Source organism: Musca autumnalis, unplaced genomic scaffold (genome assembly GCF_047663935.1).
Source record: "Musca autumnalis isolate F117 unplaced genomic scaffold, ASM4766393v1 scaffold_5, whole genome shotgun sequence".
In the NCBI taxonomy this organism is placed as follows: Eukaryota; Metazoa; Arthropoda; class Insecta; order Diptera; family Muscidae; genus Musca; species Musca autumnalis.
Genome location: NW_027412088.1, coordinates 189,726,949 through 189,749,619, shown reverse-complemented (window position 1 = coordinate 189,749,619; position 22,671 = coordinate 189,726,949). Strand labels below are relative to the sequence as shown.

The 22,671-nt window shown below is 38.4% G+C and overlaps 1 protein-coding gene across 1 annotated transcript; it reads left to right on the top strand.

The window, feature by feature from the left end:
* The first annotated feature begins 998 nt into the window (after positions 1–998).
* LOC141404891 (venom serine protease) lies at positions 999–20,987 on the top strand. The gene is made up of 6 exons (XM_073988713.1): positions 999–1,054; positions 12,452–12,663; positions 19,754–20,072; positions 20,131–20,229; positions 20,296–20,464; positions 20,522–20,987. The coding sequence occupies exons 1-6, from the start codon at positions 1,015–1,017 to the stop codon at positions 20,904–20,906; spliced, it is 1,224 nt and encodes a 407-aa protein (XP_073844814.1). The 5' UTR covers positions 999–1,014; the 3' UTR covers positions 20,907–20,987.
* The last annotated feature ends 1,684 nt before the right edge of the window (positions 20,988–22,671 follow it).

Sequence of the window (22,671 nt, the reverse complement as noted above, 5' to 3'; positions counted from 1 at the left end):
GATACGCTGTGGGTTTTCAGTGCACTGTCGGTCACAACCACCCAGTTCAACACCCTAAGAAGTTAAATGGGAAGATTGTGGCGTCTATCCCCCGTTTCGCGCTAAGATCGTTATCCCCGGCAGGAGATACACTTTCTGAAAGAAAGGGTGCTGTTATAGACCATTTCTGAAATAGACCCTTTTTGAAAGAAAGGGTGATTCTTTGGAATCTTTCTGAAAGAAAGGTTGCTCCCAGTTTTAGGGAATTCCCTGTTTCAATCGCGGTCTTGAACTTCTTATTTCTTATTTCCACACATATTGTTCATTATACAACGTTTCAACCTCTATAAATGCCTTCTCTATAACTTCAAAAACATAGTGGCATGGTTGATAGTGCCGAATGCTTCGATAGGTCATCATGACTGTTCGGTCGCACGGCCTGTTCTGGCCTGTAATACTGTTGTGGTACTGTACATTTTCCGGAATCCTCCCCGATGTTGGGCAACTGGGAACCCACTTCTCACTAAGGCCTTTAGAATCTAAATCGGCCTGTACAATTCAATTAGTTTTAGAGCTTTTGGATCATTGTGTGAGGAAGAATGGAACTGCCCATAAATTTCTCTGAGCGTCTTTTATTTTTATTTACCATCTTACTATCATATCTCCTCTTGCCAAAATAAAAATTAAATACCACAAAATCAGTTTTCTTCTTCTTCCCCCACAAGTGTTAATAAATCATAAACACATAAACAAGCCCTCCATAATACGACAGATAACCCACCAACCAGGCTAATGAAGCCGTTATTATAAAATTTTTACCATTTTACGCACACCGGCGATTATATTGACATCTCTCAACACACACACACACGTAGTTATAATTAAAACAAATATTTGATAGTTATTTAATGAAATGAATGAAACGAAATGAAATGAAATGGAAAATAGGCAAAATAAAATTAGATATCTGTATCAAAAATTGTCCATTAAAATAACTTCGTCAACGTCGTTTTCAAAACAATTGTCATTTGACAAATGTCGTCGTCGGGTTTAAGACAAATACGGCTTTTAAATGGTAACTAAAAAAATTATTAAAACAAAGTGGCTAAGTGTGAAGTTGTGGAAAAAATTAAGATATGAAATGAACTGTATATCAAAAAATTTATTATTAAATAGGATTCTGAAAAATTTGGAACGAAGTGATTTATTACTTCATCAACTAAAAATCTTAACTTGACAGAAAAAAAATCTTAAAAACATTGATTGGACTTAATCGGATTTTAAAAACATCTACAATGCATGAAAAAAAAACAAAATAAATAAAAATAGTTCATCCTATTGATGGTTATTGAGCCAGTTATGAGTTAGATAATAGTGAAAGTAATTCGGAAACATTGAACCCTATTGGCATCTCGAAAAATAACCTAAAATTCAAAATAACATGGAAACATGTTCAAAAAGTGGCTTGAGATATAACAAGTAAGAATGACAAACAGGATCTGTCGGCTTTCCTAACAACTAAATAGCTTCAGTCTATGCCGGTACAAAAAAAACTATTACAGAAAAAACACTTGGACGTGGTTTTTAAAAATGTCGGACCTTTTCTAGGGAAGTAGAATAAAACTACAGGGTTGTAATAAAAACCTCAAGAGAGAAAGTAAAATCCTGGGCTCAACTACACTTAAGAGGCGGGTGGAGGAATGAAGGAGTGGCCCTAAATATTCGTGCATTTTGGGTAATATATATAGGGATATATTGACGGACCATAAAAGCAAATTATTCTGTTGTAGTCGTTCTCACAAGGTCTCTATATCCGAAAAATTGGATTTAAGTACCCAAAGGTGTTTAACTTTTGCGGAATAACTGCCTAAAGGAATGGATCGACATAGTTTATCTGGGAACTTGGTCTAAGTATGGGAGCCACTTCTTTTGATAGCAATTGTGTCCACTTGCCATTTTTAGAGCTTTTGGACCATTATATCAGAAATCATGAAGTTGTAATCAGGGCCCCAAGGTATACCTTACATTATATTCGTGTAATCAGGACCATAAAAACTACTTTCGGTAAAAATTTCAAAACGATCCTCGATGTAGTTATTCAAAGGAGTTATTCTCGAACTGTCTTTAAACTGCTCTTTAGCGAACATTTTGAAGTTTTGTGAGGTAGGTGCTCTAAAGAGTTGCCCTTCTTTGAACTTGGGTTGGACCAATGTCAGTTACTCCTTTGTATCCACAGTTATTTTAATTACTAACCGCAGGATTGTTTTAAAGCTTTGGGTTCATTATCACGGTGTGCCTTAACCAAATTTAAATGGAAGGTGCTTACACCTGGGAAGTTTTTGCAGATTCTGAAACTACAATGCTCATAGATGAGAAATATCAAGAAACAAAAAAGAATCGCAGGAGGCGATACAGTCAGTGCATTGTCTCAATTTGAACTTCTATATCTCAAAAAACGGTAAAACCTACGAAAATATCATAAAGGTCAATCTTTCACAGCTACAACATTTTCTATAGGCCCATTTACATTAGACTCGCAGTTTCAAGCAAAATCGTAAAAACCTAAAGAACCCCTAAAAAAGTGAACTTAAATCGCGATTTATTGGAAGATCCCTCCGGCGATTTTTTTTGTTTCTTAATATTTCTCATCTATGAGCATTGTATGTTCAGAATCTGCAAATACTTCCAGGTGTAAGCACCTTCCAATTAAAATTAGGGAACAACTCTAGTTAAGTAAAAACTCTCCGATTTTTCTGAAATTTTTTCCAGAGGTAGGTATTTTTGCGCTGATTACGGGAATATAAAATTTTCTTGGGGGACGGACCCGGTTACCCGGTTATTTGACCCCAAAGTCCGGGTACCCGCTAGACCCGGTTCTACTGAACCGATTTTTACAAAATGGGTATCGTTGGAAAGCTTATTACCTATCCAACAAGTGGTGACATTTTTATCGGTTCAGAAGTTATACCAAAAATATCGATTTTTGGACCCGGATTTTTCCATAAAACCCTCAAAAAGTCGAAAAGGGGCCCATTATGGGTGCTGAATGAAATTATGTCATATTAATACTAATACTTTAACCTTTCCAAAATGGTGCTAAACGTTGTTATGTGACGAAATATAGACCTCCCCACGAAACAAAATATATCGGCTACATGTAGGACAACAGACACAACCTTCGTTGATAATATCAAAACTATTCTCGGGCTGTTCGAGCTGCAATCAGGCGATTTTTTTTTTTAAATTTTTGTGGCGGATGTAGTCAAAGGTATGACCTGATATAGACCTTCTTAAGGCTTGATGTCCTTTTGGAAAAATGTTTACGATGATCAAAGTTTCGACAAATCTGATGCATTGTTTGTGCTCATCAGTCATTTTAGTTGATACCGACATAAAACGTTTGGGACATATCTCAGGAAGTATGGACTTGCCTCCGAAAAAATTATAACTCGTAAATGAGTCCGCGGGGACTAAAATAAAAAAAAAATCAAACATATTCGAGACATTTCCTTAGCTTCGCTTTTGCGAAAAGATTTGAAAAATTGTGTGGATCAAATCAGCTGCATCCTTCGAGATTTATTGTGCGCACCTTTCAAGCGAAAAAATGTAAACTTTTATGTTGCCTATAGAAGAACTCAAGAGGTCTTCCGTTGCATAAAGAAGACCTCAAAATGCCTCTGTTACTTATACAAGTCCTCAACAGGTCCCCTGATACCTAAAGAATACCTAAAGAGGTCTTCTGTTGCCTATAGAAAACTTAAAATGAGCTTTCGTTGTCTAAAGAAGACCTGAAGACGTATTTTGTTCCCTAAAGGAGACCTCGAAAGATCTCCTGTTGCCAAAACAAGGGTCCTTTTACCTATACAAAAGGTAGCAGTTAACTATATAATAACATATAGGACTTATATAATACCTTATATACCAGTTACCTATATAATACCATATATGTTGCCCATAAATACCTCAGGAACTCTTCTGTTGCCTATAGAAGACCTCAAGAGGTCTTATCTTTCCTATAGAAGGCCTAAAGAGGTTACATCTTTCATATATTAGGCCTAAATAGGTCGTATGTTACCTGCAGAAGTCCGCAAAAGGTTCCTGTTAGCTATATATATCCTAAAGAAGTCTCCTGTTATCTATAGAATACCTCAAGAAATCTTTTGTTGCCTATAGCAGACCTCAAAAGACCTTATGTTGCTTAAAGATAACATCAAGAAGTCTATCGTTAAATAATGAAGATCTCAAGGAGTCTTCTGTTGCCCAAGGAAGGTCTAAACTGGTATTTTGTTGCCTAAAAAGAACCTCAAGAAGTCTATCGTTACATAAAGAAGACTTCAAGAGGTTTTCTGTTACCCAAGGAAGGCCTAAACAGGTCTCCTGTTGCCTAAAGAGAACCTCAGAAAGTCTATCGTTGCTTAAATAAGACCCCAAGAGGGTCTTTTGAAATCCACTATCGCGAGTATTTTCTATCAAAAACCACTTTCGATGAGTGTTTTTTTTTCTATAGAAACCCGCTTTCAACGATTTTTTTTATATATAAGGCTTCCGTTGCCTATACAAGTCCTCAAGAGGTCTCCTGATACATACAGAATACCTTCTGCCTATTGCAAGAAATATGTTACCTATATAATACCTCAAGAGGTCTTCCCTTGCCTAAAGACGACCTCAAGAAGTCTAGCGTTTCCTAAAGAAGCTCTGAAGAACTGTTAGCTATAATATATCCCAAGAAATCTTCATTGCCTATAGCAGAACTCAAAAAGTCTTTTGTTGCCTAACGAAGACCTAAAAAGGCCTTTGTTGCCTAAAGAAGACTTTAAGAGGTCTCCTGTTTCCTAACAAAGGCCTAAAGAGGTTTCCTGTTGCCTACAGAAATCCTCAAGACGGCTTCTTTTGCCTATACACATTCTCAAGAGGACTGTGTTACCTACAGAATACCTCAAACAGTATTCTTTTGTCTGTAGCAGACCTCAAAAGGTCTTCTGTTGCCTATAGAATCCCTAAAGAAGTCTTCCGTTGCCTAAAAAAGTCTTATTTTTGCCTTTAGCAGACTTCAAGAGGTCTTCCGTCGCTTAAAAAAGACCTAAAGAAGTCTATCGTTGTCTAAAGAAGCCCTCATGAGACCTCCTTTTACCTATAGAATACCACAAAAAATCGTCATTGCATATAGCAGAACTCAAAAAGTCTTTTGTTGCCTAACGAAGACCTGAAGAAGTCTTTTGTTTCCCAATGAAGACCTAAAGAGGTATTTTATTGCCCAAGTAAGAAGTTTCCTGTTGCCCAAGGAAGGCCGTAAGAGATCTCCAGTTGCCTACTTACTTACTTAGCTGGCCCATTACAGAACATTTGTTCCATAGACCGAACTTAGAAAATATCTCCAATTCTCTCTGTTTGGTGGTTCGTTTTCTGGAATACCGCTCTTCATCCACTTGTTTGCGCCATCTATTCTGCGGCACGTATTTATACGCCTTTTTAGCGGGTTCATCATCGCTCATTCTTATTATATGGCCTAGCCAACGCAATCGCTACATCCCGATACGTTTAACTATATTGATGTCGTTGTATAGCAGATACAGCTCGTGGTTCATACGACGTCGATATTCACCGTCAACGCAGATTGGTCCGTAGATCTTTCGAAGAATTTTTCTCTCAAACACGCCAAGGCTTCGAAACCATAGATCAGCACGGATAGTATAAGTGTTTTGTAAAGCGTTATTTTTGTTTGACAAGTTGTGTTTTTTTTTTGAAATGCTTACTTAAGCCAAAGTAGCATCTGTTGGCCAATACAATTCTTCTTTTTATTTCACAACTGATGTCGTTTGTTGCGTTTACGGCGGTGCCGAGGTATACGAAGTCTTTTACTACCTCAAAATTATAGGAACCAACTTCAACAGTTGGTCCGATCTCAATGGATTCAAAGCGCGTCGACACCTTCAACTTAGTCTTCTCGCCGTTTACCGCCAGACCCACTTGAGCAGATTCTCCTTCGACCTTCATGAATGTATCGGTTACTTCTTTTACTGATCGTCCCATGCTGTCTATATCATCAGCATAAGCAATTAATATGTGGCTATTGGTGTAGATTGTTCCACTTCTCTTGAAGTTTGCCTCTCGTATAACCTTTTCTAGCAGGATGTTGAAAAGATCACACGAAAGGCTGTCTCCTTGTCTGAAACCTCTTTTGGTACAAAACTCTTCGGAAAGGTTCTTTCCTATTTTAACTGAAGATCTTGTGTCAGTTAGAGTCATTTTACAAAGCCAAATGCGCTTTGCGGGGATACCAAATTCAGACATGGCTTGGAATACCTTTGAACGTAGCGGGCTGTCAAAGGCTGCTTTATAACCGACAAAAAGGTAGTAGGTGTCGATCTGCATCTCTTGAGTCTTCTCCAGGATTTGCAGCAGGGTGGACTTGCCTGGTCTAAAGCCGCATTGGTATGGTCCAATTATTTCGTTGACCATGGGCTTTAGTCGTTCGCACAATATCCCTGACACTATATTGTAGGCGATAGGGAGAAGCCTTATGCCCCTATAGTTGGAGCATAAAGTCTTATCTCCTTTCTTATGGTCGGGACACAGGATGCTCATTTTCCAATCGTCGGGTACTCGTTCTTCCTGCCAGATGGAGCTAACTAGCATACACCTTATCAGCGTGTCGCCTCCGGTTTTAAACAGCTCGGCTGGTAGACCATCAGCTGCTGCTGCCTTATTATTCTTCAGCCGGTTTATTGCTGTCTTTACCTCATCTTGGCCGGGTGGTATACATTCAATACCATCGTCTGGGATTGAATCTGTGGTATCTTCGTCGATTTCGCTACTATTGGATACCAACAGTTTGGAAAAATGCTCTTTCCATATCCTTAGCACACTATCTGTATCAGTTACCAGATTACCTTGCTGGTCTCAACAGGAGAATGTGCCACTTCCAAAGGCACCAGTTTGATGTTCCACTCTTTGGTAGAATTTTCGGACTTCATTCTGTCTCCTGTACATCTCGATTTGTTCACACTCCCGCTTTTCCATCTCTCCCTTTTTCCAGCGGTAAAGACGTTTCTCCTTTCTCCTTTTCTTCCGATACCTCTTTCGTGCGCTACGCGTTGCTACTGATTGTAAAGTAGCCCTATATGCCACATTTTTCTCTTCGGTAGCAGCACGATACTCCTGGTCATACCATGGATTCCTTGGTGGAGGTCTCTGGTATCCAAGTACTGATTTTGCGGCCAGTTGCCTACAGAAGTCCTCAATACGATTTCTGTTGCCTATACAAGTCCTCAAGAGGTCTTCTGTTACCTATAGAATACCTTAAGAAGTCTCGAACTATATTATGTTGCCTATAGAGGACTTCACGAGGTATTCTCTTACCTAAATATAACCTCAAGAGAACTTTTGTAGTCTAAAGAAGACTTCAAAAATTCTCCTGTTGCCTAAGGAAGCCCTCAAGTGTTTTCCTGTTGCCTATATAAGCCTTTAAGAGGTGTTATGCTACTTATAGGATGCCGTAAGAAGTCTTCTATTGCCCACGCCAGACCCCAAAAGGTATTCTGCTGCATATAGAAGACCTCAAGAGATCTTCCGATGCCTAACGAAGACCTCAAGAGATCTTTTGTTGACTAACGAATACCTCAAAGGTCATTTGTTGCCTTAAACTGACCCCAAGAGGTCTTCTGTTGCCTAAAGAAGTTTCATGTTACCAACAGAAGTCTTCAAGATGGCTCTATTTGCTTTTATAAGTCCACAAGTGGTCTCTGTTACCTATAAAATACCTCAAAAAGTCTTCTGTTGCCTATAGCAGGCCTTCAGAAGTATTCCGTTGCCTATTGCTTCCTAAAGAATCCATCATGGGGCCTGCTATTATCTATAGAATACTTCAAGATATTTTCTTTGCCTAACGAAGACCTCAAGACGTCTCCTGTTGCCTGCACAAGTCCTCGAGATGTCTCCTCATACGTATAGAATACCCAAACAAGTCTTCCGTTGCCTAAGCAAAACCTCAAGAAGGCTCAATCATGCTGCGTATAGAAGACCCTTAGAGGTCTCTGCTGCTTTTAGAAGATATCAAGAGGAATTTAGTTGTCTAAAGAAGTCCTCAAGATGCCTCCTGTTGCTTAAAGAAGTCCTCAGGAGGTCTCCTGTAGTCTATACAAGTCGTCTTGAGTTCTTCTGTTACCTATAGAGTATCTAAAGAAGTCTTTCCAAATTTCCCAGCAGAGGCGACGGGACTAGCAAATGAGCGTGATGAGATTCGTCGTACGAACCATGAAGACCCAAGAGTTAGAGAGCTTACTCTTGAAGTCAACAGGTTAGTAAGCGGAAAAAGTGGCTAGACCACCTGAAGCAATGCAACACTGGTGCATGATTAAGTAAATTGTGGACAACGGTTAAATCACTCTCGAATTCGGGAAAGAAGGATGACAGAACAGCAGTTACTTTCAACGGCGTGACAGTAACTGACCCAAAGAGGTGCGCGTGTTATTTTAACCGGCAGTTCGAAGAGCACCCCGAGAGTGATAGGGCGAAGAGAAGTGTGCTACGCCGTATAAGAAGAGCCCTTCCTGCCGCGGAGGTACCACCACAATTTACGATGAGCGATGTTGCAGATGTCATCCGAATCACGAAATCATCCAAAGCGTTGGGCCCACACCGAATATCGATGGTAATGCTTAAGCAACTGGATGAACCTGGAGTTGAGGATTTAACAAGTGTCATCAACTTATCGTTAGCCACCCATATCATACCAGAAGCCTTGAAAGTTGGCAGGGTGGTCCTGTTACTGAAGCCTGGCAAGGATGCCAGCAGAGGTGAATCGTACAGGCCGATTTCGCTCCTGTCGCCAGTAGCAAAGATCCTAGAGGCACTACTCCTCCCCACGATGAGAAGCTGTTTTGCATTTGCCCAACATCAACATGGGTTTCGGAAAATGGATAGTACTACAACAGCATTAGACGCCATATCGACACATATCAGTAGAGGACTGAACCAGAAAAGGCCGTGCGTCATGGTGGCTCTTGACCTATCGAAGGCTTTCGATGCCGTCAACCATGCCAAGGTGTTCGAGGATATAGAGAAGACTAATCTCCAGCCATCTTCGAAATGTTGGGTAATCAACTATATGTGCGGACGCCAGTCGTTTGTGGAATTCAGAAACAAGAAGTCCAAACCCCGTAGAGTGAAACAGGGTGTTCCCCAAGGAGAGGTGATATCTCCGGAACTGTTTAACCTCTATCTTTTTGAAATTCCACACCCTCTAGACGGTATAGAGATCGTGATGTATGCGCATGATTGTACGATCTTGGCGTCGGGTCCTATCATCGATGACACATGTGATAGGTTAAATGTCTACATAGCTGACCTAGTGCAGCTCTCCCATCTGAGGAATATGAAAATATCCGCCGCTAAATCCACTGCCACACTGTTCAACACATGGACGGCTAAAATGAGGCTCCCACTGAACATATTGGTTGTTGGTGCACTGATTCCGACCACCAACTACCCCAAAATACTGGGTGTAACGTTCGATAGCATGTTTAAGTCGTCCGCGCATAACACAGCTATTTGTGATAAGATCAGAAGTAGGAACAAGGTGCTCCAGTCGCTGGCCGGCAGCACTTGGGGAGCTGACAAAGAAACCGAGTTGACGCCACGATCCCCAACACATGCCCAGCATGTGGATTGGGACGACACGATACACTGCATTTGTTTAGCTGCCCAGCTAACCCACTCACCTGTCTCCTGATTCCTTATGGACGCAATCAGTCCAGGTTGCAGAATTCTTGAATCTGGATACAGAGGAACCTGTGTAACGTGGTTTTCGGCTCGTCGGCTGGGGTAAGTCCAGTCGCGTCCAGGGTCTCCATAAGGACCCGCTGAACCTTACGTAATAAAAGACTAGTTTTATCCCTTCTAGGGGTTCAATCGGATATTTATTGATCTAAATACTAGTATGTTCTACTTCAATGAAATGCGATATTATTACTTTGGCCCTTCTTCGGAGGGGAGGATGCTGATAGGACAGATGATGACGATTTATAGGTGATCGGGAACTTTATCAACTCGTATGTGTTGGTGTTCGGCAACTAGGCAAAAGCTCGGTGATGTTCGGGAACGGAAATGGTTGACGAAGATCGGTGACGACGATTCGATTGTTCGGCAACGACGACGGTTGACGAAGCTCGGTGACGACGATTCGGTGGTGTTCGGTAACTCGTCCGAAGCTGTTTGGGAACGGCGACGGGTGACGACGCTCGGTAATGACGTTTCGGGGGTTGTCGGAAACGCCGATAGTCGCCTTGGATCGGTGATGACGATGCTGGCTGATAACGATAGTTGTCGATGATCGGAAGCGACGATCCTGGTTGCTGTTTCGTTTCAGTAGTGATCGGGAACGTGTTGACTGATGTCGGGCGGGTTGACGACGATCTGCTGTTCTGTTCGGAACGACTACTATACAACACTAATTACAGCTACGAACTCATACAGACTACTGCGTATATCTGGGGACAAAGAACCGAAGTCTCCGTGTGGGACGGGAAACCGAAGTCTCCGTGAGGGACGGGAAACCGAAGTCTCCGTGTGGGACGGGAAACCGAAGTTTCTGTGTGGGACGGGAAACCGAAGTTTCTGTGTGGGACGGGAAACCGAAGCCTACGTGTGGGGGAAAGAAAACCGAAGTCTCTGTGTGGAACAGGAAACCGAAGTCTCTGTGGAGGACAGTAAACAGAATTCACTGTGTGCAATTTATTAATGGGACAGCCACAATGGGTAGTCCCTTCCAAAATTTGCCAACGCAATAAGCCACCCAGGAATGCCTTGGTGGATAGCAAGCCCCCAGCAGTAGCAAGCTGACTTCAACGGCGAAAACTGGAATACTAAAGTATAAACCGGAATGAAGTGAATGCGAATTATTGTGTATTGAGTACAGCAAGCAAATGACTTCAATGCATGGCTAGCGTAGATGGAGATGCTGTTGAGTGCATATCGACTCATTGCTACTATGGTGGTAAGGGAAGACCGTAGGTGTTGTATGTGACAATTGTCACGTTACACCTGATAACTGAAATAATACACGAACGAACACATTTTCGTTGCTACAACAACAACAATGAAGTCTTCTGTTGCCTAAACAAGACCTCAAGAGATCTCATGCTGCATATAAAAGACTCCAAGAGATATCCTGTTGCTTATGGAAGATATCAAGAGGACTCCTGCTACCCATAGAAGACCTCAAGAGATCTTTCAAAAGTGTTTTTCTACTGAAAACCTCTTTCGACGAAGTTCTAACATTTTTTATACAGTAAAATAAATATGTTATTGGTTTTTAAGAAATTAGCTTACGCACTCCATTGTTGAGTCTCAAAATTGGTGCTGCCCTTTTGATGCAGAGTCCGAATGCTATCGAAATCAGAGGAAAGTTCATATAATAATGTATTAATTCATTTTCATAGCATAATAAGTTGTTAATTGTTATGTAGAAAATCTACTTTTTTATTTCGAAAAGTTTATTTTTATTATTCCTTTATCTTTATTATTCATTTTAGTTTATTAAACAACACTTACCTTAAAAACCATAGGAAGAACAACACATGACCAAAATAGTTCTCTTAATAGAAAATTATTTATATATAAAATCCCTAATCCCCCTATCTTATAACAATAACCACTAAAAACAATCTCATTTTCATAGTATTATGTGATAACCCTTTATAACGGTTATGACATAAACGGGACTGGCGAAAAATATTGTAAAATGAATAAAGAAGATAAACAAAATATTTCCTATGAAATGAAATGATAATTTATTTACAGCACCGCAATAAAGTTATCTAGATATGCACATAAAACGATAATCAGTTGTCTTTTGTTTTTTTTTTTTTTTTTGAAGTGACATCTTCATGACAGTCATTAAGGTAAAGTGGTTCAAACCACACACCATAAACCCAAACATTTGTCTTGTCAAATAAAATAGAAGACATAATTTAACCACATGCGGGGAGGTCACGTACAAGAAATTAAAATTTATTTCTATTTCAAAGCGATTTCGGCATAAAACTGTTGCTTATAAACGAAATGAGAGGGAAAGTGTTTCTTGTTAAGCGTTTAATGAACTTGATATGTAATTAATTATTGGGATAGTCTTCATATATGTTTATTGAATAAAAGTAAAAGTTATGCCAAATAATCGATATAAGTAAAATAATATGAAGAAATTAAAATAAATAATAATATTTTCTTTATAAACTAATGCAGAATTTATTTAACATTTACACAAACTTCGATGAATTATTATATAAAAGATTTCTGAATTTTCGGAGATATGCCTAAATAAATAAAAGAGGAATAAATTCTTTATCAAATATGTTTGATGATAATAATCTCGAACCTGTCATTACCTAATTAATTGCCTAACACAGAAAAGATCTTTCTTATCCCGACCTAGACTAACATATTCTATTTTTTTTGTTCTTCATTCTCATTTCAGCTGTTTTGGCCACAGTACTAAGCCTACAAATTGGCTTAGCTGCTGCATTATTTGAGGGCTGCGATCACACATTTCAAATAAATCCCGGTTACACTTATTTGGAATCGCCCTATTATCCCAATGCATATCCAGCAGGAACATCATGTCGTTATAAATTTGTGGCACCGCTTGATTATGAGATAAGCGTTAATTGTTCCATTAATTTAGATATGGTAAGATGATATAAATAATTAAACATTGTAACGACAAGATTCCCGCCTGTTGTGTGGATATACTTCGTCACAGAAATTTATATATTACAATGATCGAGGGGGAAAAGGCGTTTTGTTTTTAATTCTCTAATGCAAGAGATCTGTCTGCCCTCTTGTTAAACCGGAGAATAGTGAGACCTTTCGTCCCTCGGACACACAAAAATTGAATATAATTGAGACCTTTCGGTCCTTGCATGCGCTACGTAAATCTTGATGCCCAAAGTGAGACCTTTCGGCCCTCGGACACACAAAAAACGATCATTGCCTTATCCCCAAAAAATATTGGGGGTTATCATGAACGGCAATTCCCCGTTCATTTTTTCACTTTCTCCCTTAAGTTGCAACGGCGGAAAAAACAAAACTCACGGGGAAATTTCATTCATGATAACCCCCATTATTTAAAAAATCCAGGATTATTGCCTTGAAATTCCTCAAAATATATTATTTACAAAATCCAAGATTATTGCCTTGAAAATCTTCAAAAATTATTATTTAAGAAATCCACAATTAATGCCTTGAAAAAAAATTATTTCAAAAATCCAAGATTCTTGCCTTGAAAAAAATTATTTAAAAAATCCACGATTATTGCCTTGAAAATCCTCAAAAAATTTTATTTAAAAAACCCACAATTATTGCTTTGAAAATCCTTAACAAATATAATTTAAAAAATCCACGATTATTGCACTGAAAATCCTTAACAAATATAATTTAAAAAATCCACGATTATTGCAATGAAAATCCTCAAGAAATATTATTTAAAAAATTCACGATTATTGCCTTGAAAATCCTCAAACAATATTATTTAAAAAAATCCACGAATATTGCCTTAAAAAACCTAAAACAATATTATTTAAAAAAATCCAGGATTATTGCCGTGAAAATCCTCAAAAATATTATTTAAAAAATCCAGGATTATTGACTTGAGAATCCTAACAATATTATTTAAAAAATCCAAGATTATTGCCTTGAAAATTCTCAAAAAATATTATTTAAAAAATCCAAGATTATTGCCTTGAAAATTCTCAAAAAATTATATTTAAAAATCCACTATTATTGCTTTGAAAATTCTCAAAAAATTATATTAAAAATCCACGATTATTGCCTTTAAAATTCTCAAAAAATTATATTTAAAAATCAACGATTATTGCCCTGAAATCCTCAAAGAATATTATTTAAAAAAAACCACGATTATTGCCTTGAAAATCCTCAAAAAAATTATTTAAAAAAACCACAACTATTGAATTGAAAACTATCAACAAATATTATTTAAAAAATCCACGATTATTGCCTTGAAAATTCTCAAAAAATATTATTTAAAATATCCACGATTATTGGCTTGAAAATTCCCAAAACATTTTATTTAAAAAATCCACTATTATTGCCTTGAAAAGTCTCAAAAAATATTATTTGAAAAATCCACGATTATTGCCTTGAAAATTCTCAAAAAATATTATTTAAAAAATCCATGATTATTGCCTTGAAAATTCTCAAAACATTTTATTTAAAAAATCCACTATTATTGCCTTGAAAATTCTCAAAAAATATTATTAAAAAATCCAAGATTATTGCCTTGAAAATCCTCAAAAATATTATTAAAAAATCCACTATTATTGCCTTGAAAATTCTCAAAAAATATTATTAAAAAATCCGCGATTACTGCCTTGAAATTCCTCACGATTATTGCCTTGAAAATCCTAAAAAATATTACTTAAAAAATCCACGATTATTGCCTTGAAAATCCTCAAAAAATATTATTTAAAAAATCTACGAATCTTACCCTGAAATCCTCAAAAAATATGATTTACAAAATCCACGATTATTGCCTTGAAAATCCCCAAAAAAATATTATTTAAAAAATCTACGATTATTGCCTTGAAAATCCTCAAAAAATATTATTTAAAAAATTAAAGAAAATCCTCAAAAATTTTATTTTAAAAATTCACAACTATTGCCTTGAAAATCCTCAAAAAATTCAAATTATTCCCTTGAAATCTTCAAACAATATTATTTAAAAAATCTACGATTATTGCCTTGAAAATCCTCAAAAATATTATTAAAAAAATCGAAGATTATTGATTTCAAAATCCTCAAAAAAAATTATTAAAAAAATCCCCAACAATTGCCTTGAAAATCTTCAAACAATATTATTTAAAAAATCCACGATTATTAACTTGAAATCTTCAAAAAATTTATTTAAAAAATTCACGATGATTTCCTTGAAAATCTTAAAAAAAAATATTATTATTTAAAAAATCCACGACTATTCCTTTGAAAATCCTCAAAAAATGTTATTTAAAAAATCCACTATACCTTTCAGTCTTCATATGCACTAAGGACGCTTGACAACTGCGGCGAGACCTTTCGACCCTCGGATACACAAAAATGAAATATTAACAAGACCTTTCGGCCCTCGAACACAAAAAAGGAAATGTTAACGAGACATTTTGACCCTCGGACACACAAAAGGGAAATGTTAAAGAGACCTTCCGGTCATCTCTGGAAAATGGGTGATTTATGAGATCTTTAGGCTCTCTTGTACTACGTAACTTGATAACCAAAGTGAGACCTCTCGCCTCTTGGACACACAACAGAAAATCATAACGAGATCTTTCGATGAGAATTTAAAAAAAAAAAAAACAACAAAACGACTTTCTTCGGTCCAATTAATTGATCGTTATAGGTGTAGAGGAAAAAGGGAAGGCAGGGACTAACCCCTTCACAACATAGGTTTATAAGATATATATGAGATTTTTCAATTTTTTTCGGGAAACCAATGTGGTGCATTCAAAAGATCTGCGGTTCAATTCCTGACCAGCGTTGACAAATCCACTCAGAGTAATGCTGGATTATATTTCATGAGTATTTCGGACATGAAAAAGTCATCTGCAAGTGGTGTCGTTCGGAATTGGAGTTGAAAAGTAGTTTTCATATCATTGAGCCAATATGAATCAACGTGTACTCATTGATATGAGAGAAGTCCCCCTTGTCCCATCGGGGATGTTGTGGGAACATATGTATGAATATAATTAGAGCTCTCTTATTCGGTCTCAACAGAATTCTTTTTCCAACATCTGTAGTGCTGCTCCTCTATTAATGCTGCGGTAACTGCAAAGGACGACGTTTGTTGCTTGGACATCTTTAATCTCCTTCTCCAAATCAAAAAATTTCGACCATAACGATAACCTTTCATAATCGGACCCTGCAAAGCTCTACTAATAGACCTCCTTAAGCTTCTTTTCTACTACTAAGGATCTTCTCCTATTAATTGATTCTGTGCATAGAACTTTGTCTGCAACACACGCATCTCTATACAGTTTCTCCTTTTCAAATCACACCTACACTTCTAGAGAGCTCCTCCCCTACTACTCGGCCATCTATAGACATCCTTCTTTAATATACTAATCGGATCTACTACTCAGTCATCTTTACTTCCACTCCATAATTAAATGACAGCTATAGAGATTCTCCGTTACCACTAGGCCCTTATAATCAAATCCCCATTGATCTGCTCCTTCACCTATCGGACCTTCACTGAGCTTCTTCTAATAGGCCCTCAAAATCGTATCCCCATTGATCTCCTCTTTTAATTACGGACCTTCACGAAGCTCCTCCTCATCAAGTCGGATCATCTCTATCTGATCTCTATTATGTACTAATCTGCTCCTACCATTTTTTCTAGACGTCTGTGCAGCAACTCGTCAATTGATCGGGCCTCTATGCTCCTTTTCCTTCAGTTATAGAATGGTTCTTTATAATAATTGTTCCACAATGATACGGGACCTACTGTTTATCGCCGAGTCCGAACGGCGTGTGTTAAGACAACACTTGTAGAGAAGTTATACATGGCTGAAATACTCAGGAAATGTCGCCACATTACTGAGGAGTATTTTGTCACCGTTGAAAATTTGATGTTGACTGGCTGGCTAATCGAACCCACGACCTTCAGTGTGCAAGGCGGGTGTGCATACCATTGCACCACGATGGCTCCAAAGGCCTCTTCTTTACTTATCGGAATTCAATGGAGTTCCTTCTCTAATAATCCGCCTCTTTTAATTGGAACTCTATAGAGCTCTTCCTTACTAATCGGGCTCCTAAAGATATACCACTCATCTTTTCGACCTCTTTGGAGCCCTTTTTCTACATTTCAGACTTCGATAGAGCACCTCCTCTACTGATCGGACGACTAAAGACTCCTACTCTACTAATCGGATCTGTAAAAAGCTCTCACTCTACTGATCTGACCACAACGGAGCTTCTTCAATACAAATCCGACCTCTATATAGCTCCATCCACACAATTCTACCACTATCGAGCGCCCTTGTATAAAAATATACATCTATAGAGATCTTTCTATACAAATCGGACACATATAGAACTCCGTTTTATAAATAGTCCTTTGTATAGATCCTTCTATATAAATTGGACCTCGATAGAGCTACTTCTATATAAACTAGACCTCTGTAGAGCTCATTCATTAAAATTTTACCTCTAGAGAGTGTCCTTCTGAACCTTTATAAAGCTCCTTCAATAAAATCTGACCTCTATAGATCTTCTTCTATGTAAATCGACATTAGTAGGACCTCCTATATACAAATCTGGTATCTTAAGACCTCCTTCAATGCAATTCGAGTTCTATGGAGCTTCTTCTACACAAATCAGAACGTTTTTTGGCTCCTTCAATACAATCTGTACTCTTTCTATATTAATCTGACCTCTATAAACTCCTAAAATACAATTGGACCTCTAGGGAGCAACCTTATATACAAATATACATATAGGCTTTTTCTGTACACATCGGACTTCCATAGAATTGCTTCAATACAAGCAGATCTCCAAAGAGCGGCCTTCTGTACAAATAGGCATAGACATGACCTACTTGAAGCTTCTTTTATACAAATCGAAACTCTGTAAAGCTCGTTCAATTTCAACTCGAACTGTAGAGAACACTCTTCTATACAAATAGGTCTCTACAGTGCTATTTCCATACAATTCGGACCTCTATGGAGCTCATTCAATACAAATCAGACTTCTTTAAAATTCCTTCAATGCAATTCGATTTCTAGAGAGCACCCTTCTATACAAATAGACATCTATGAGCTCTTTCTATACAAAGCGGACATCAACAGAGCTCCATCTATACAAAGCGGATCTCCATAGATCTCTTTCTATACAAGTCGGACCCCTATAGAGCTCCCTCTATACAATTCGACCTTTTACAGAGCGCATTTCTATAAAAGTAGACATCTACAGATCTGTTTCTATACAAATTGGACGTCTATAGGGCTCCATCTGTACAAAGCGAACCTAGATAGAGCTCCTTCAATCCAATTCGACTTCTATAGAGCTCCTTTTGTACAAATTGGAACTCTATAGATCTCCTGCAATGCAATTCGATCTCTAGAGAGCGCTCTTCTATATAAGTAGACATCTACAGATATATTTCTTACAAAGCAGACTTCGATAGAGCTCCCTCTATAGAAGTCGGACCTCTACAGACAAATCGGAGCTCTTTCTATACAAAGCGGACCTCTACAGACTTCCTTCTATACAAGTCGGACCTCTATAAAGCTCCTTCTATACTAGTGGGACCTTTATAAAGCTCCTGTTAAATAAAAGGGACTTCTATGGACCAACTTCTCTCCAAATGGACCTCTATAGAGCACAGCCGACCAAGAAGAGGTCACACAAAATTCTCAATATTTGCAACTTTTGACAGTGTGTTAGTAACGTTGTATGCACGCATGCTGCAAAACAAAAACAAATCAAAACATTTGTGTACTCTTTCGTTGCGTTCGGGTCATGTGTGTGTGAATTGCCGAAAAACTTCGTAACTTTAACAATATCAAAGCACGACATTGCTATAGAGCACCTTCAATATAAAAATACCACTATAGAGCTTATTCTATACAAACCGGACCAATGTAAAGCTCGTTCAATAGAATCAATTCAATTCCACCCATATAGAGCTCCCTCTATACAAATTGGACCTCTATAGAGCTACATTTGTACATACCGGACCTCTATAGAGCTATTTCAATGTACAATGACCTACGTATAACTTCTTCTGTACATATCGAACTCCTGTAGAGCTCCTTCAATACAATTCCGCCTCTAAAGAGCTTCTTCTATACAAATCGGAACACTCTAAAGCTCCATCAATAAATTTCATCTCAATAGAGCTTCTTCTATAAAGCCTCTATAGGACTATTTCTGCCCAAATCGGTGCCTGCAATTCTATTTTCATACAAGACGGACCTCTATAGCACCCTTCCTATGCAGATAAGACTTGTATAAAGGTCCTTGTGTACAAATAGGGCCCCTAAACTTCTCTCCATTTACAAGTTTTCCTCCACAAAGCTGCTTATATGTCAATGTAAAGCTTCTCATTTACTAATCGAACCTCGAAGGAACTTTTCCTTCACTAATTGAACCTCCATAGTCTCCTCCACTACTAACCGGAAATCTATAAATTCTCCTCCTCTAATCGGACCTACACAGAGCTTCTATTCAACTAATAGGATCCCTACAGAGCCTTTCCTCTGCTAATCGATCTTCCAAAGAGTTCAAAGTCTACTAGAGCCTTCCTCTACGAATCCAACTTCTACAGAGTTCCTCCTTTACTAACTGTACCTCAACCACACGACCTCTATTGAGTTACTCCTCTACTAATCGGACCTCTATGGCTCTTCTCCTCTACTGATCGGCCTCTAAAGACCTCTCCTTTTCCTATCGGACTGTAATGGAGGTCTTTCTTTAGTAATTGTATCTCTTTAAACTTTGAATTAACTCTTCCTCATTAAATTGAACTTCCATAGAGCTCCTCATTGTTAATGACATTAAAACGGATCTCCTTCGTTACTGACTGGACCTCTATAGCCTTCCTTCTGCTAATCGGAACTCTACATTTTTATCCTCTATTTATCGGACATCTATTAAGCTCCTACTCAAATGACCGCACTTCTCCTGAGCTTCTCCATTAGTATTGGTGAACTTACGAGCTCCTCTTCCTCTGCTAACTTCTATAAACCAATCTAATTTCTAATTTTTTCAGGGCAACAATGCCTGCAGCACAGAATATTTCTATGTTGCCTTGGATGGTGACGAGTATCTACGTGGTTCAGAGCAATTTTGTGGAAAAGGTGTAATCGAACGTAAATCCCTATTCCGATCGGTGGCATTTGCCTATACCTCAGGTGGTTCCTGGGGTAGTTTTCGGTGCCAGTTAAATGCCTCGCCGCAGCAGTGTGATTGTGGCTGGTCCGTGAGTACGAAAATTGTTAATGGATATGAGACCGGGGTAAATGAATATCCCGGTGTGGTGGCGTTAAAGACCAGCGAAGAATCACCGCCATTCTGTGGGGGAACCATAAGTATTATCTACATCATAGATGTTAAAATGTTTTACTAAGGGTTTGATTTTTTTTTCAGTTTCTCATTTTTATATTGTAACGGCTGCACATTGTACGGCAATGGTACCCTCTCCGGAAAGTTATATCATCAAGGCCGGAGATCATAATTTGGCAATTAGTAAGTTAGAATTCCGTGTTGAATAGTGAAGTATCAGCGGAATAAAACAAAACCTTCTTCCTTTAGCTACGGAGACCAAATATGCGGTCAATTATTATGTGCAGCAAATTATTCAACATCCGGGCTATAGCAGCAGTCCCACCATGATTAATGACATATCATTGCTGAAAACAACCACAGCCATAGAGTGGTCCAGGGGAGTGGGACCCATGTGTCTACCACCACCGGGAACAACGTAAGTTAGGAGGTATGAAAAAGTTTTAATTATTTTTAATTCTTCTTTTACTCCCAGGGAAACCGATTTCACCTACACCTATGTGGATTTAGTTGGTTGGGGTACCACCTCATTTGCCGGCGCCTATTCCGACTACTTGCAAAAGACTACCGTCATAATAACAGATAATGATTCCTGTGCTCGCACCTATAATGACACCAGCATATATCCCTCACAAGTTTGTACCTATGATTATACGGGAAATAGTCGCGACTCATGCCAATATGATTCTGGTGGCCCCGTGATTAGACGTGCCACGCGTCAATATATTTTGGGTTGTATTAGTTTTGGTAAATTCTGTGGCCAAGGTGGCTATGCGACGGGAGTCAATACCCGAATCTCCTCGTATTTGACATGGATATATCAAAATACCGGGTACTCAACATGTGTTGTGGGAATTTAGAAACAGAAAACAATTAAAAAATGTGTATTTATTATTAGAAATATAGTAAATAAAACAATAATTTATAAAAAAATTGAAAAATATGTTTATTTTAAAGAAGTAGTAATCAAAACCCAAGAGACTTCCTTCTCTGTTAATCGACTTTCGATAAAGTCTCATTTTTCTTAAATAGAGCTTTTCATATACCGACTAAGCTCTCTAGAACTCGCCTTATACCAATTGAAACTATAAATCGATGCTGAATAAAAATCCGCCTCTACTAATTGGACTCTTTTAGAGGTCCTTGTATACTAATCGGTCCTTCATAGAACCCTTCCCCTACTAAATGAACTCCTCTAAAGCTCATCATATGCTAATCGGTCATTTATACAGCCCATCCTCCACTAATTGGTTATTTATAGAACTCCTCCTTGTTGATTAGGACCCCCATAGAGCTATAACACCAATCGGAAATCTGTATAACTCCTCTATTCATAGTCTACATATCTATACTCTATACTAAACTGATCCCTAGAGAATTCCTTATATACAAATAGGTCTCTGTAGGGCTCCTCATGTACAATTCAATATCTGCCGAGCTTCCGCTATACTATTCGAACCTTCGTAGATGACATCCACAGTGCTCTCCCTTCAGTTAGAACTATAAGAACTCCTTATACACTCATAGATTTCTACAGAGGTCCTCCTATATTAACTCGGAGTCTAAAAAGTTTCTTTTGTACTATTCCGACCTCTTGGAGTTGATTTAGCCATATCCGTCCGTCTGTCTGTCTGGCTGGCTGGAGTGCACGATAACTCTCGAAGGGATTAACCGATTCGGTCCAAATTTTGGCTTTCATAATATTTTGTCCAAACTTAAGTTCGTTTATGTTCGAAGATGGGTTATATCGGTCCACTCCTTCCGGTACCTCCCCCACAAAAGTTCGAAAATGTTCGGAGAATTTGTGCGCACGATAACTCTTGAAGGGAGTAACCGATTTGGTCCATACTTTGTACATCGTGAAATTTTTACCAGACTTAGATGAGGTTCTAATATGGACTCAATAGGTCCACTCCTTCGGGTACCTCCCACACAACATTTCGAAGAAGTTCAGTTAAGGACCAGTTCTCGAATCGCTTTGATTTTTGTTGTAGCAACTTGCATTCACTGCCCCCCATACGACGGTACAAGTTTCATCAGGGGCAAGTTCATACTTCCTGAGAAAATAGCCTGAAAGATGCAAAAACCCCCTATGACACCGTGTGTAGTGGTTGAAGCGCAAGATAACTCTCGAACGGATCTGCCGATTCGGTCCAACATATGGCCTTCGCAATATTTTGTGCAAACTTAGTTTAAGTTCGAACATAAGCCATATCGGTCCACTCCTGCAGGTACCTCCCCACAAAAGTTCAAAAATGTTCGGAAAATTGTGCGGACGATAACTCTTGAAGGAAGTGACGAAATTGGTCCACACTTTACATATCCTAATATATCTACCAGATATAGATCAGGTACGAATATGGACGATATTTGTGCACTCCTTTGGGTACCTCCCACACAAAATTGCGGATAAATTCACTTTAAGACCTGCTCTCGAATCACTTTGATTTCTGTTGAAGCAACTTGCATTCGCTGCCTCAATTACGACGGTGAATGCTTTTTCAGGAGTAAGTCCATACTTCTTGAGAAAACAGCCCGAAAGGTGTAAAAACCCCTATGGCCCCCTGTGTTGTGGCTGGAGAGCTCGAACCGAATACTGCGCGAACCGAATACACTTTGGATATC

Excerpts from the sequence above, each read along its gene's own strand:
- LOC141404891 (XM_073988713.1), top strand. The coding sequence starts at position 1,015 with ATGTCGTCGTCGGGTTTAAGACAAATACGGCTTTTAAATG. Across the intron at positions 1,055-12,451 it reads ACAAATACGGCTTTTAAATG|CTGTTTTGGCCACAGTACTA; the intron begins GTAACTAAAAAA and ends TTCTCATTTCAG. Across the intron at positions 12,664-19,753 it reads GTTCCATTAATTTAGATATG|GGCAACAATGCCTGCAGCAC; the intron begins GTAAGATGATAT and ends TAATTTTTTCAG.